At 40.3% G+C, this 16,858-nt stretch overlaps 1 protein-coding gene across 1 annotated transcript; it reads right to left on the bottom strand.

The window, feature by feature from the left end:
* Nucleotides 1-5,421: 5,421 nt before the first annotated feature.
* On the bottom strand, nt 5,422-11,309 carry LOC145909712 (uncharacterized). The gene is made up of 2 exons (XM_082997067.1): nt 10,743-11,309; nt 5,422-10,485 (listed from the first exon to the last, which is right to left on the bottom strand). Exons 1-2 carry the CDS (start codon nt 11,307-11,309, stop codon nt 5,422-5,424), a joined length of 5,631 nt encoding a protein of 1,876 aa, XP_082853193.1.
* Between the last annotated feature and the right edge of the window lie 5,549 nt (nt 11,310-16,858).

Genomic DNA, 16,858 nt, shown 5'->3' with positions numbered 1-16,858 from the left:
CACAGGTGTGTGTTACGTCAAATTCCACATACTTAAAACTATCTTCCGATTCATCTCAGGAGATAGTGATAAATAATCACCAAAATCAGTTATTCATAATTTATTTGATCCCAATGTAGAAAGGCTACGTAAAGAATAACAACAGGATTTTTTTAAACAAAAACCAACCACCAACGTTATGTAAAAAATAGTTTAGTGAATGATGGGATCAAATATCGAGCTTTTTTGAGACAGATTTCTGATTTTGCTTTGTATTGTGTCCCTGCAACAGCTTAATGTTGTGCAGTATAATGAGAAAATAAATTCAGTAAATTTCCATGAAAATCGTTGCTAATGCCATGGAAGTAAGCTTGCGACGTGCAAATAATTTTAACCAGTGATGAAATTTAAAAGAATCGAATTGTAACGATTTAATTCACCCGAAATAATAAACCATGGTACTTTCGTGTAGGTGAGATTCGTGAAATAAGTGAATATTTGGTAATTTTCAGTTTGTCATAACTATTTGGGATACACTAGCCGTCTTATCAAATCAGCCCTGCTTTCACCATTACTATTAACACCAGCGGCGTCGCAAGTGCAAAATTCTGCACCGCAGTTACTTATTTATTAAGTTTGTCAATGTGACGGAAATTTGCAGAGGATATCATTGAACCAGATTAAACAACGTGAATATAATATAAAAGAGAAAAGCAATAAAAGACACGCAGTGTCGGTCAGGCCAAACTGGCGTCACAATTTTTGGGCTCTCGTTCAGTTACACAACATGAATAGACCAAGCACGCCTTCCAGCAACCAATCCCATTTTGACTTGATACGATTTTGTTGTCAACAATTTCCTGGAACTTTTTGGAACAATAGCAGCTCAAAGTAGAAGCGTGAAGGAAGCTTGTAACGCGATACCCGCGCGCGGAAAGCATTCGCGATGAACAGATTTCAGCTTTGCGCGGGAGCTTACAGCCACCCATGAGTGTGTGGACGTCTGTTGGGTTCGATACTTGCATTCGGCGCTAACTAAAAAACAATAAAACCGCCGTTTTTATGCGAAACTTGCTGTAAAACATTGGAACAACAAAATTTATGACAATAAATCGAAAAAAAAAACTAAACACTTGCCTGAAAATAAATTCCCCGTTTTTATCAAAATTTCCAGCACCAAACGTTGCTGAACAATTTTGAGTGAAATAGAAAAAAGGCACAAAAGCAGTTATTTTTGTGATCAAAGTTTGAAAATGCGAAAGTTATTTCCAGAAGAAATAAAATGGGTTCTGGGACAGTTTGTTAAAAAATCGGATGGGATCTTTGAAAAAGGCACAAATGTTGACTAAAATACTTGTGATTGGGCTCATTTTGTATTTTGATTGTGACTGACACAAATTCATTGTAATATTTTTGCAAACTACCAGTAGCAATAAAGGTAGCGCCATGCAAATCCTGCTGTGAAGAGCGGTTGCTTTTTACGGGAAGTATCCAAAACTTTCAACGGCGTGCTTTGTTAATCCAGAGGGAAAAAAGGTTTCAACTCCAACAAAAGCGTTTCGTTGAGTGTGAAAGAATATCAGCGCGACGTCAGTTGAAGAAAAGTTGCATTAAATTTTCCATAGTTGCAGTTAAAAAACGTATGTAATACGAACACGTTGTGGCAGCTTTGTTTTTCTAAATGCAGAACGTTTTCAATAGGGAGAGAGGTTATGTGCAGACCTTTTACATGCACGCGTTGCAGAAGAGGGTTTTTGAATCAACAGAGACTGGATTACCACGTCACGATGTGCAATACTTCATACCAGTGTGGGGATTGTGAGAGAAGGTAATGTATGTGTATCTAACGGTCTAACGTGCGTTTTTAACCCCCACTTTGTTGCAGTTTCTCTACAAAAAATAACCTTAAGCGCCATGTGGAGACCAGTTGCCCTGTGGTATTCAGTAAAAGGTAAGTTCTAAACTTTCGAAGGAAATTTGGCCACTGATACTTCATATCTACTGTGTGGTTTGTTTAGGAGATCATATCCAACAGTTAGCGTTGCAACGCAAACGACCCTGGTTGACCTTGAGGAAGCGAACTCATGTGTGAAGTATGTACTTCATTAAAAAGGGCCGGTTTTGGGGCGTATTTGTCGCTAAACACGTGCATCAGAACAGTTTTTGTTGATGAATCGCCTTACGTGTTGTTATTCGTTATATTGTTTGACAACACGTGCGTAACGTAACGCGTGATCCTTTACCACACATGAAAATCAACACAAATGTATAAAACACGTTGCTATTAGTAGGGTTTTCTTATTGAATAATTTTTCTGAAAACAAGGACGATTTTTGTTCCTGGATGACTGACAAAAAAATTCGAAAGTCATATGTTATGAATTAGGGCATAAAATAATTCGCAGGTCATAAAGTTTAATGTTCCATTTGCTTATATTGCAATTGATTATGCAAAGCTAACTATTTACATAATTACATTAACTCACTGAGCAGTCTCTGCATGATCGCTGTGTTGGATTTACGCAGAAATAAATGTCGTGATGCGATGCGCGATCGACAGCCTACCAGGAACCTTGGTTTAATCTGATCCAAAAATGCACATATATTACCTTTGTGTAGTCCGAAATAATTAAATTTGGCAACAAGTATTACTCGACTTTATAAAAAAAAAGGCTTTAATTTGGCTTTTTTTCTTGCAACGCTTATACCTTTGCTGGAGGCCGGTTTAACAACCAACCATGCATGTTTGCCGGTCACTCATCGCCGTCCACAATTGAATTGTCTTTAAAATTTGTTTTCACTTTATTTGCCAGAGGTTAACGAAAATAATATGTATTGAATTAAAATCGCGTCTTGTGATGACAGAGTTGAAAAGGAAGGGAATTTCCCACCACTGGAATCATCTTCACTTACTGGTGAAGCTCGTGGTGATCCAGGATCTGTTTATTACGATCTGGATGAACTTGAAAAACAAAATCCCAAAAAAACGACTTCATCTGCCAACTTCGGTGGAAGAACGGCGAGCACAGATTCGCAGGGGAATCCCCCTAATTGGGCTTCGAAACCTTTATCTGCCACTGAGAAGGAAAAAACTTCAACCAAACCAACGTAAGTGATTGTTTTGACAATTTCCTTTATGTCCAATACCGGAATAACCATAATACATGTAAACCACTGGGCCAGACAGAAAGCTGGGTCACAAAACTATGACGTATAGGTTGAGGATAAAACAGGTCAAACAGGCAACAACGTCTTGGTTACTGCTTAACAGCGAACGTTAATTTAATCACAAACTAAACACGAATAATTAATTGACGAATTTGCAATATTCTAATTATTTCAGCGCTTCTTAGTTCACCTTTCAAAATTTACAGCAACCAAGCACTGCTCTCTACCGCCATCTGGCGGCCATATTGGTTTTGACAAAACGGCCGCATGTTTTGTTTTGATAATTTCATGTTTTGTTTTGGACATTTTACAGGACAGAAAGCACTGAGAACGGAGATTGTTGCAAAAAGAGGCGCCGGGAGGAAAATGAATGTGATGACTTTGTAGAAATAAGTCACGTGTATCAGGTGCAGAGGTCGAACAGCTGTGATGGACGGAAGAGACGCAAGTTGAATAAAGTTCAAAACGAAACACTCGCGTTAATCATGGACAACTTCGTGCATTCTTGCCCAAGCAATCTGACACAGCATGAAGTTAATGGAATTATAAAAAAATTGAGAATGAGTAATTACAGGAGTCGGACTGTCGAAAAAATTGTGAACATTTTACGACTTTTGTTTAAATGTCAAGAATATGAGGGCGAAAGTGAAAACAACGAATCATCTGAAACTGAATCAAAAACCGCTTCCGCGAGTTTCTTACAGAGTTGTCTTGATGGAGTGCAAGAAGATGCTGCGAAACTTCTTGAAACAGGCATTCCCAACAACCATCCTGTTGAAATATCAAGAAGAAACAGGGACGTTGCTGCCGAAATGTTGTATTGATGTAATTTTAAAGATTTGTTGCATTCAAATGAAATGGAACCTTGCCAGTTGGTTTTAGCGTTTTGCTGGTGGCTGGTATATGTCTTGCACAAAATACATGTTGCTTTCATCGGGTTGCGGCAATTATCTATTCTCGTCAAAAAGTTTCCTTTTGTTAATATAGAAGTCGGTTAATGCGGATTCAATATGTTCGAGAAATTTGTCCGGAGATTGACTATTTTTTAGTGTTGATATGTGCTCAACAAATCAACAAATAATCAATTCTAATTCATAATCGAATACACAAAAAGACCGCTGCTGTTACGGATTAGTGGAAAGTCGACTTACAGGATTCCATGCAGTTTGACTTCAACCGGACCTCAGACTGCAGGGAACATGGTTTGATTGATTGTGTGCGTGGTTGGTGTGGTGGTCACGTGGTTAAACGCTTGAATGGTCACCAACTATTTGTAATTCCCGAGTACATTTTAGTTCCTTGTGTTCTAATAATTCGCACGCTCAAAAATTTCAGTTAACGTTTACGTCACATATTGGAACACGAGACCCGCTGTAACGCCTACTTCAGTGCTCCTGGTGGGCACAGACGTCCACTCTGGTGCTTCTACGTAGATTCAAAAACGCGCATGCCAGGTCCCAACTACAGGCTTCTTCCCACTAATATCCAACAAAATTCCAACAGTTTATTGTATTAACAGAGCCCTTGTTGGCTTCGATTAGCGAGATGTACTTCACGGGATTAGGCGGACGGTTTTCTAAATGAAATATTGGGCCATGAGTACGATAGAAAAATGCCGGTTTCAAAGATAAAACATTCTCACCGAAACGTTTTGACCAGGACTTTAAACAGTTAATTTTCAACGAGCATTCAAGTCGAACTGCAAGTAACAAACAAAGTACACTTTAAACCAGGTTTGACAATTCAAGACAATGGCTATTGACATAAACACACATGCAAATAAAACAACACTTACCGAAAACAACTGGGTCACTAATTACTGTGAGACTTGATGTTCACAGCAATAAAAACAGGTTACTTAACTTGTTAAGAATAATTAACTTAAATTTCCTGCAAAACAAATAACACAAGATTCGTAGACCCACGAAACTAACTACAGTTGTCAGCAAACTTGCCGAACACGAGGGGAGAATTTCTCCACGTGGAGGCGCTATTTATACAGAAATTTACCATTTGGGGAGACAGTAGATTTACGATGTAACATCCTCCCCCACAAATGTACGGCTCAGAAGAGTACATTTCCAATTCACAAACAAAAAATAACATCGTAAATCGCACAAGTTACGGAGACGAAAAATTTGCCAATTTCAATTGGCTAGTTGCAGCAAAGTCTGTATGAATAAACATGCGTGGGTGTTAGCTCAACAGCATAGCGTTCATTTCTTCATGTCTTCCTTCAATTTAGAGCACCACGCTCAATACTAGTAGTCGACGACTAGTTGTCGGAGCCTGTCGAATGCACTTGGGAACCGCTAGCCTCGAAAACAAGGCACAACTTTGCAATTGGCCTTTTGATTATGTTTGATTTCGTTTTGACGTCGACTTGTCTGACAACTCCATGTTTGTCCGGATAGGTATTTATAACTCGACCAAGGTCCCAGCCTCGACGGGGCATAGATTCGTTAACAACGAGAACAATATCGCCGACTTCGATATTTTTTCTTCTGTCTGGCCACTTTTGCCGCAAAGCGATGGTTGGCAAGTACTCATTGGTCCATCGTCTCCAAAATTCGTCAGCTAAGAACTGCACTTGGCGCCAGCGACGGCGGGTGTAGTTGTCCTTTTCGTCAAATTGCCCAGGTGCCATAATAGGGCTTGGCTTCTGTAACAGAATGTGATTGGGTGTCAAAGGAACGTCGTTGCTTGGACTAAACGTGACGGGCGTCAACGGTCTGGAGTTGAGTATATTTTCAACTTCCACCATCAACGTACGTAGGGTATCTTCACTAATAGTCGGGGACTTGTGTAGCATCGAGTTCAGGATTTTTCGTATGGAACGGATTAATCTCTCCCATATGCCGCCCATGTGACTTGCTGCTGGGGGATTAAACGCCCATTTTATTCCTTTCTGTTGAAGATGAGCTTCCAGCTTCTCCTTGTTCAGCTCCTCCAGGGCTTCGCGTAAAACACGCTCTGCTCCCACAAAATTCGTTCCATTGTCGCTATAAATTTCAACTGGCTTTCCTCTTCGGGCAATAAATCTTCTCAAGGCGTTTATGAACGAGTCGGTTGACAAATCTTCGGCAACTTCGATATGCACGGCACGCATCGTCATGCAGGTAAAAATGCAGCCATATCTCTTTACTTCGCTGCGGCCGCGCTTCACTAAAAAGGGACCGAAAAAATCGATTCCGGTGTACGAGAATGGTGGCTCGTTCGGCTTCAAGCATGCTGGTGGTAGATCTGCCATCAGTTGCTGACTGCGAGGCACGTTGCGTTTGCGGCAAGGTATACAGTAAACGAGAGCACGACGGACAGCTGCACCACCCTTGACAATCCAGTACTTCTGGCGGATCGCCGTCCATGTATGTGCAGTCCCTGAATGACCGCCTTGCTCGTGGTAATGCGTAATAATTAGCTTTGTCAAATGGTGATTACTTGGTAAGATGATGGGATGTCTGGATTCAAAGGGAATGGGTGCGTTGTCCAATCTTCCTCCAAGTCGAAGGACACCGCTTATCAGTTGCGGGTTTAACTTGTTTAAGCACTTCGTTTGGTTAGACTTCTTCAACCAGCGACGACCCTTTTGATCTGTGCCTAAATTCGACAGAGCTTCAAATGCAATTGGAAACGCTGACCTTTGGACATACTTCACCAATTCCAGCTCTGCCTGTAAAATCTCTTCAACAGTCAGTTTTCCCTTCTGAACAGTTTTCTTCGAATGCAGGTAGAGTTTGTACCGCAATATCCAGGCTACTGCCTTCTTCAACTTAAACAATGACGAAAACCTGTTTATTAAAGTGTCAACAGGATTGATTGTAGAACAGCAAGTTGCCATTGACTTTTTTACTTCAATTGGCTTAAATTCGTCTGGTACACATTCCTTAAGGGCAGGGTTACATGGCCAAGAACTTTCATGCTTCTGTAAAAATCTCGGACCCTTGAGCCATAAACTTGATCCAAGCAGCTTCTTCACTGAAATTCCTCGTGATGCTTCATCAGCCGGATTCTGCTTGGTTCCTACATGCCTCCATTGGGATGTGGTAGTTTGCTGATGTATTTTTGATAAACGATTTGCCACAAATGTGGAAAAACGCTTTCTCTCATTTGAAATGCTAAAAAGAACAGCACTTGAGTCAGTCCAAAATGTAGATTTACAATCAGGATAGTCCAAGTGTTCGTGTAACCACTTGTCAGCTTTAACAGCAAGAACAGCGGCAACAAGTTCCAATCTGGGAATGCTTTCACTTTTTGGTGGAGTGACCTTAGATTTTCCACACAGAAAAGAACAATATACACAATGATTCTCATCCTCTTGTCGAAGGTAAGTAACAAATCCATAACCATTTACAGATGCATCACAGAAATGGTGGATTTGGCGTTCAATCACTCTTCCAAAATCTGGTGGGTTCAAACATCTTGGCAATAAAAGCTGCTTAAGTTCAGGCAGCTGACCACACCATTTTTTCCACTTTTCGGACAGGAATTCTGGGATTGTGTCATCCCAGCCCAACTTCAACTGAATAACTTCTTGCTGGATTCTTTTTGCAACTAAAACAACAGGTGCTGCAAAACCAAGAGGATCATATAGGGAATTAATGACCGACAATAGTCTTCTTCTGGTAAGTCTTTGTTCGTCAATATAGCTTCTTGTTCGAAACCCAAACTTGTCCTCAAATACATTCCAATACACGCCCAGCACTCTTTCCTTGACACTTTCTTTCGGGCTGATATCTTTCATTGATTTTGCTATTTCAGTTTCAGGGATCCGGTCCAAAACTGCTTGGCTGTTTGAAATCCACTTTGTGAGACGAAAACCTCCCCTTTGTAGCAATTTACAAAGTTGGAAAACAGTCTTAATTGCTTCCTCTTCAGTAGGTGCAGATGCTAAACAATCATCTACATAAAAATTGTGCTTCACTATTTCAGACACATGTTTGTCAAACTCATGTCCAAATTCTTCAGTGGTGTGCTTCAAACAGAATGTAGCCATACATGGGGATGAGGTGGCTCCAAATATGTGGACTAACATTCGGTGAACTGTTGGCTTCTTTGTGAGATCACCTTCAGGCCACCATAAAAACCTCAGTAAATTTGAATCACTCTTCTTTACTCTAACTTGGTGGAACATAGCTTCCACATCACCAACAATTGCAATTTGATTCTTTCGGAAGCGGGTTAGCACACTGACCAGACTGTTAACAAGGTCAGGACCCTGCATGAGACTATCGTTTAAGGACACACCTTTTTGTGTTGCAGCGCAATCAAAGACGACTCTGACTTTGTCTGGTTTATGTGGGTGATAAACTGGATGGTGAGGAAGGTACCACGTGGGGTCACTTGTTTGTAGTTCTTCAGTTGGCACCTGTTCAGCATATCCTTTGTCTATGTACTCTTGAATTCTTTCCACATATCCTTTGCAAAGGAAGTCATCCTTTTGCAAGCGCCTTTGCAAATACAGCAATCTTTTTTGCGCTGAAACTAAATTGTCTCCAGGTAATTTTACGCTATTCCTCTTGGGTAAAGGTAGGACAAAATGTCCATCCACATGTTTAACTTCTTCCTTCATAAACTTTAAAACCTTTCTGTCTTCCTTAGATGTGGGGAATTGCAAATCTCCAGGTTCTTCACAAAAATCTTGGTACCATGACCTTTGTATTCTTTGATCCAGTTCCAATGTTCTGATTCGATTGGCTTGCACATACCCTTTATCTGGTGATGGACCAATCAACGACCACCCCAGTGGAGTTCTCGCAGCAAATGGCTCCTTTTTCCCTCCAGTTCGAATCTCCAGGGTGCGATGAGCATACGGTGTATCGGTACCAATTAACAGCATAATTTCCTCACTGTCAACCTTTGGCATCTCAAGACCTTTTAGATGAGGCAAGCTTTGTAGATCCTCGTCAGTTGGGTAGGAGTATGGACTTACTGGAATATGATCCACGGACATGGCTTCTTCAATGTTGATGACTTCATTACCATCCATGGATACCACTTGTAAATCAACACCAATTCCTTCTAGCATCTTTGGCCTCCGCCCAAGTGTATCCATTTGAATGCGTTTGAACTTTCCCTTTAAACCAAGTTTTTCGATTAGCTTTGTATGACAAAACGTAGCATCGGACCCAATGTCAAGAAAGTCATAGGACTCGAATTCTCTGCCATTGGCAACAAACTTTACAGGTAGGACACTCATATATGCACTCCTTCCATTTTTTGATGTGTTGCAACAAACCTTCCCTGTACAAGGCACATCACTTACAGATGAACTTACATTTCTTGCATCAGGATTTCTTATAGCTGATGCACTTCTTGTGGGCAAATGCAATAATGCATGGTGCTTTCTTCCACAACCTTCTACAGAACAAGTAACAGCTTCTTTGCACTGCTTTGCAATGTGACCAGGATTTAGGCAATTGAAACATAAATACTTCTCACGAAACCAGTTGGCTCTTTCTGAAACAGATTTTTTCTCCAAACTAGGGCAGTCAACGAAGGAGTGACTTTGGCTGCAGAACAAGCACTTCGAAACTGATTTTGTAAACCTGGTCTGTGTGGGCGCTCTATTCGCCTTGGTTACAACTGTGTGAACAGAACTCTTCTTGGGTGGCTTGTCCTGGGGCTTCCTTTCTTCTCTTTTGCGAGGTACCAGCAGTTTTGCAAAAACAGTGTTGGCAACCTCTGCTTCTTCTTCAACAAACTCCACTAAATGCTGGAAATTTGCTTCTTCACCCTTTTCTCGGAGAATAGTAGCCGCACGACGTTTCCACAAATTCTGTGAGTTGTATGGTAACTTCAATACCAACTCAACCAACCTGTCAGTGGTGTTCAGATCACTAAAATTTCCCAAGCCTTTCAAAATCAAAAGACATTTGCGCAGTGAAGTAGCAAACTGCTGCAAACCATCAGAATCATCTGGTTTGAGATTTGGACCACTTGTAAGTTGGCGAACAAAGGCTCTTGACACTATGTATGGTTTTCCGAAATTGTCATATAGAATGCTTTGAGCTTGAGCATATCCCAATTCAGGTGGCATAACTGTACAATGCTCAATTAATGAGTAAGCTTTTCCTTTGCAATAATTCATTAGATAGTTCATCTTTACTCGATCAGAAGGTGCCTTCTTTTCAATAGTGGCTTCGAAACTTCTGATAAATGGCCAATAATCCATTGGTTCTCCATGAAATTTCAGTGAATCTGTTTTTGGTGTAGACATTGCATCACCAACTGCAGCCATTATTCCACGCACAACAGCACTTTCAGGTTGTACAGTTTCTGCTTTAGATGGGTTTGCTGGGTCAGCTTTGTCCAGCGGAGAGGTGTACTTGGACTTGCAGGGCTTCAACAATAGAACTTTTCTTCAGCAAGACCATTATGAAAAAGTTTTGGAATATCGGTTTCATTTGATCTCATTTTCCCATCATCTAGAGACACATTAGAAGCTGCCTCCCAAATTTTAACTTCTACTTCAGCTTCTTCAATTTCACACTGTGCTGCTAGTGTTTGCCTTTGAGCTTCAAGTTTTTGTTTTTCATGTTCAAGTTGTTGTTTTTCATGTTCAATTTGTTGTGTTTTCTCAACATGCCGTGATCTCACTTGAGCCTTTTCAAGACGAACCTTTGCTTCCAACCGCTTTACACTGGATGATGTACTTCCCTGTGTCTTTGTAGAGCTTCTTGAAAAATGGGTAGACTTGGAAGAGCTCGTCCTCGCACTTCGGGCCTGTTGCACAGCCGGAAAAGTACGAACAGCAACTGGAGATGTAACGAATGACGAAGAACTAACATCAATGTTCTCTCCAACCTGAATTTTGAAATTCGTTTGAAACTGACCAATTCTTGCTTCCATTTCCTTCTTACATTGAATGACTTCCTGTAACTGTAGTTGAAAGTCATCATGCCTTTCACCTGATGGTACCCACTCTAAAAGCTTAGAGTATGTGTTTATCAAGCGAGTTGAAACTTCTTCAATACGTTTTGAAACAGAATTAACCAATGAAATATCTTTGTACATGATTGCATTTTCAGCAGTCTTATACCAGTCATTCAGTAATTCTTTGTCATGCTTCAGTTGGATCATTGATGGTGCAGCATGTTTTTTCAGCACTACTTGGTGCCTAGATATTGGTGATGAAAAGGATTGACCTCCTTCACTTCCAGGCATAGCTTCACTTTAAATCAAAAACGTTTGTTTTGCAAACGTTTCGAAAACTTCGAATGTAACGCCTACTTCAGTGCTCCTGGTGGGCACAGACGTCCACTCTGGTGCTTCTACGTAGATTCAAAAACGCGCCTGCCAGGTCCCAACTACAGGCTTCTTCCCACTAATATCCAACAAAATTCCAACAGTTTATTGTATTAACAGAGCCCTTGTTGGCTTCGATTAGCGAGATGTACTTCACGGGATTAGGCGGACGGTTTTCTAAATGAAATATTGGGCCATGAGTACGATAGAAAAATGCCGGTTTCAAAGATAAAACATTCTCACCGAAACGTTTTGACCAGGACTTTAAACAGTTAATTTTCAACGAGCATTCAAGTCGAACTGCAAGTAACAAACAAAGTACACTTTAAACCAGGTTTGACAATTCAAGACAATGGCTATTGACATAAACACACATGCAAATAAAACAACACTTACCGAAAACAACTGGGTCACTAATTACTGTGAGACTTGATGTTCACAGCAATAAAAACAGGTTACTTAACTTGTTAAGAATAATTAACTTAAATTTCCTGCAAAACAAATAACACAAGATTCGTAGACCCACGAAACTAACTACAGTTGTCAGCAAACTTGCCGAACACGAGGGGAGAATTTCTCCACGTGGAGGCGCTATTTATACAGAAATTTACCATTTGGGGAGACAGTAGATTTACGATGTAACACCCGCAGTGCTTTAAAGTTTGGCAAACATGTTTACGTCATTACGAAAATTATCGTGCTGGCCACTTAAAACAGCCACGGGTTGGACTGATTTATCTGATGCAGTGTAACAGACCTAGCAAAACTGCACACCTAAAACCCGCATTTGTCTGTTCTCGAATAGGAATAGATGCGCATTCGAATTCTTTGAATTATTCACGTAAACGCGCGTGCGTAACAAGGAAGCGTTCGTCTAAATCAAGCGTATGACAAGTTCCGTGCTAACGGTGTTGGGTGACAGAGGTTTTTGGATGACGTACGAACAAAATTATTCATATAACAATAAATCAGTGATAATACAAATAATGTGCGCACTTCCCTTGATGCCATTCAATGGGAAACCTGTAGTCCTTCGCAATATTCAAAACCAAATGTTGGAATTTTGATTCCGTTTCCAGTGAAGATATTTCGATTGATTTTGTGCGTGGTTGGTGTGGTGGTCACGTGATTGAACGCTTGAATGGTCATAGACTATTTGTTATCCCCGAGTACATTTTATTCCTTGTTTTCGAATTATTCTTACGGTCAACAATTTTATTTAACGTTTACGACGTGACCCGTCGTATTGATTGCTGCTGTATTCAAAATGTCATGAGATTGCAAAACAATTTTGAATCAGACGCTTTTTTAATGGATTCTTTTTTGCAGTAAAATCTTTAGGTTCATCCGGGCACTGCTGTTGCAAAAGAATGACATTAGTATTCCGCGATCTTATTCGTAACATCAACTCTCATATAAATGCCTTAGCGTGGTGTGCACAAATGGCTTCATCAGGCTTGTTCACATGCAGAAGTAATGCCATGCTTTCGCATAGCAAGGCAGGATCGCCCTTCATATTTGGCGATCACAACTCGCAGGCCCTTCATATTTGGCGACTCTGATATTCCGATCATCAGGTTCACAGGCTTCGCAACCAAGGCATTGCAGCCAAGCTGGATCAGCCACTATTCCCGACAAGTTGGAGCGAGGTCCGAAAAATCAAGCTCCCGGTGAGGTTTGAATTCACGACCCTGGGCTAACCAGGCTCGACGCTCTACCAACTGAGCTACAGGAGCTCAGTGGTTTCACGGGGTATATAATGGCCAACGTACACTGGTGCGCACAACTTGTCAGGCGACCTTCACATACGTAGGGGATCTCCACCACTGGTCATGATTTTTCGGATCTCGCTCCAACTTGTCGGGAATAGTGGCTGATCCAGCTTGGCTGCAATGCCTTGGCTGCGAAGCCTGTGAACCTTAACGCTTGTTCACATGCATGTGAAATGTGCACAATGTTACAGGACCTACGATGCGACGCGTGTTTTTTTTTGCTAAAATGTCATTGCGTAAACCACTAAGTGGCGACAGCAACGATGGAGCGATGTTCGACTGAAAATGCATTATGTTCATACAACTGACTTGAATCTCCACAATACAACAGCTCATACAAAAAATCTGTTTTGAGGACCGATCCTATGCAGACACTGCTCCGTTATTTTTCAACATAAATATAGTACTGACATTCGCGGTCAAAATCTAGTGAGGTTTTGGCGTTTTGATTTTACGTTTCTTTCCTCGCTGAGCTCACCTTTGGACAACAGCGTTACTCTTTGACAGATATACCGCCCCAGTCAAACTCCCTTTATTAAATAACGATGCAACAAGCAAAAGGTTTCGTCATTTAAAGTTAAATGTATATTATTTTATATGTGATGATTTGTGAAGCAAAGTATTTACAAAATATTCACAGCATCAAGCAAACACACTTGTAAATTCGATGCAAACGTGGTGGTAGTAAGTATATGCGGTTAAGAAATTCATGATCACTTCTTCAAACAATAACGCAAGAAAAAATAAGGTTTCCAATAATTTCTACTTATTTTTATTAAATCACGCAACTAATTTTATTTATTTGTTTTGTCCTCAGTTTTATTACATCACAGGTCTTATTTTCATTTCCGAACGTTTACGTGATACCGGAATCCAACGGTTCGAATCGCCAACTCTTGTCTTCACCTTGTAATACTTTCCGTTCAGGTTGGATTGATAACAATTATTATACCACCAAGCTCCATAAAAAATAACAGCACAGTTTCCACCACTATTCGAATCGTGATCTCGGTCGTGTGTGGTGAATGGCATCTGATTGTGATAACCCAGCTGATCACCTAATAATGCAATTTTTTCAGCACTTTAGTTTGCGGTTCAGTTGTTAACCAGCCAATCACATGGCATACAATTGAAACCAGAGTATGTTTAACATACATTAGTTTTAGGCATTGTGTAAACCACATAGACAAAAGCGGCGTGCCAAATTCCTTTGATTGGAAAATGCCACGCGTACAGTAATTCTCTCTTTAACCAAAACAGGCCATAATGCTTGAAAAAGACCTCGCAGTTTTCTCTAGGATATCAACGGTCACCAGATAGGGAGATAAAAAAAATTGGCCGTGCACATGCTTTTTAGTACATATGTATTGTCGGCCGTACACATGCTTTGTAGTACATTTGTATTGTCGGCCGTACATTGCGAAAAACGGCCGTTGGTGAAATAAGGTCTGTGTGATGCGATCGGTATTAACAAAAGGTTGCCACTGAGTTAGAGAGTTTATTAAACCTCCTTTGTGTCAAGCTAATTTATTTAAACCTGTTTATTCACTTACCTGCCTCACCAGTGTACCCACCAACAGAGAGACGGTAATTCTCCCCCGATGAACCGATGCTGAAAGTTCTGTCCACATGGTACAAATAGGAACTACAACACTTGGGACTCAAACGCACCCATGTAGTTACCTGTACTTCGCGTAATACTTTGTGTTATCGAAATTTTCCAGGTCAACGCGGAGCTCTTGACGTTTCCAATTTGTAAGCTCGTGCATCAGCTCCTAGCCTTGATTAATCAACAAACGCTAAAAGTGTTATTTGTTTATGCTTTTTACAAATATTGTTAGTGTTTGGAGTTGAAATGCTTTGCTTGCACTAATACACAGTCCAAGATATGACAATTGTGACGACGAGGAAATGCTAACACATTTGCACACAGCTTATCTACATAGGGTAGAATTTAAAACTACCGCTGGAGGCACTAAAGAACGAAAACTAATTGTGGGTAAAATCGAAATAAACCAAATAAAGCGAAGTAATATTTCATGCAATGAAATGAATGACATGATCGCCCCCTGCGCAGGTCCTTGCTTGGCGATCACAGTTATCGTATCTAGATCATTACGTTCTGCCCACCACGTTTCTATAAATATGCTGGTTTACCATAAATATGTTCTCAAGAAATAATCAATTCTACTTCATAATTGAACACACAAATAGACCGCTGCTGTTACGGATTAGTGGGAAGTTAAATTGCACGATTCCAGCTTGACTTCAACCGGACCCCATACTGCAGGGAACATGGTTTGATTGATCGTGTGCGTGTTTCGCGTGGTGGTCACGTGATTGAACGCTTGAATGGTCACCGACTATTTGTTATACATTTTAGTACATTTAATTCTTGTGTTCTAATTATTATCACGGTCACAAATTTCAGTTAACGTCACATATTGGAACACGTGACCCGTCGGATTGATTGCTGCGGTAATCAAAATGTCATTAGATTAGAAAACAATTTTGAATCAGACGCTTTTTAAATGGTTCTTTTTGCAGTAAATCTCTAGGTTCATCCGGGCACTGCTGTTGCAATATAATGACATTTGTATTCTGCTATGTAAAAAATAACGACAAAAATATTACCACTGTGCGGAATACCGATATCAATTAACTGTTATATAAATGCGTTCTTGTTAACGAACGTTTTCAGTTGATGGTTTAGCCTACGGTCATTTCGATACCAACAATTTAATGAAATGCAACATTAACAGGGAAACAAAAATATTCAACTTGGGTTAGTTTTCGATCTTATTCGTAGCATTAACTTAACTTGCAAATGCTTTGACCAATGCCTTAGCTAGTGGTTTACAAATGGCTGGCTTGTTTACATGCATATAAAAAATGCACAATGTTACAGGACCTACAATGCGACGCGTGCTTAAGATGCTAAAGTATTATTGCGTTAACCACTAAGTGGCGACAGCAACGGTAAAGCGATGTCTGACTGAAAACTCATTATGTTCGTACAACTGACTTGGATCTTCACGTTACAACAGCACACACAGAATCTGTTCTTCGATCCGATCTAACGCAGAAACAGCCGGTCCGTTGTTTTACAACATAAATATATTGCTAACATGTTTTCGAATTAATTTCTTCAATTTGCTGTGTCCGTCTCTGGTCTGTGCCTTGCACCAGCAAGCATTATAGGCATATTTTTGAATGACGGTCCACGACAACCACCCAGTACAAAGAACACATCACACACTTATATTCAAAGTTGAGCAGAATAGCGAGGCACGATCGAAACACAAACACTACGAAAATTTGTTTGAGCTTTATTTATTATTAATCGCAAATGCCTGCTTTTTATACAAATGTCTATTTGCCTGCCGCAGAGTTTATAAAATATAACAGGAATTTTATATTATGGCAGGTGGTTGGTTTCGTATACGAGTCAAAAATAGGTTTTTGTAAAACTCATAATGGATGTTTTATTTGAATGAAGACTGTTTGGTTTTGACATAACGCATATCGCAGATTGAAAAAAAAACTGTTTGCAACTGCTGTGGCCACGCCCCATGTCTTCCACACTACAGTGATGACGCTTGCATGCCACTGACACGTGATTCATTTGTCAAATGGGCCCGAATTTATCTGTGACTGCCTGTGTGATTATTATGTTTTTGAGTTGTGCTGATTGCA

The sequence above is a fragment of the Ascidia mentula genome, chromosome 7, assembly GCF_947561715.1.
Source record: "Ascidia mentula chromosome 7, kaAscMent1.1, whole genome shotgun sequence".
NCBI classification, from domain to species: Eukaryota; Metazoa; Chordata; class Ascidiacea; order Phlebobranchia; family Ascidiidae; genus Ascidia; species Ascidia mentula.
Note: the sequence above shows the minus strand (reverse complement) of the source record. Positions and strands in the feature narration are given on the sequence as shown.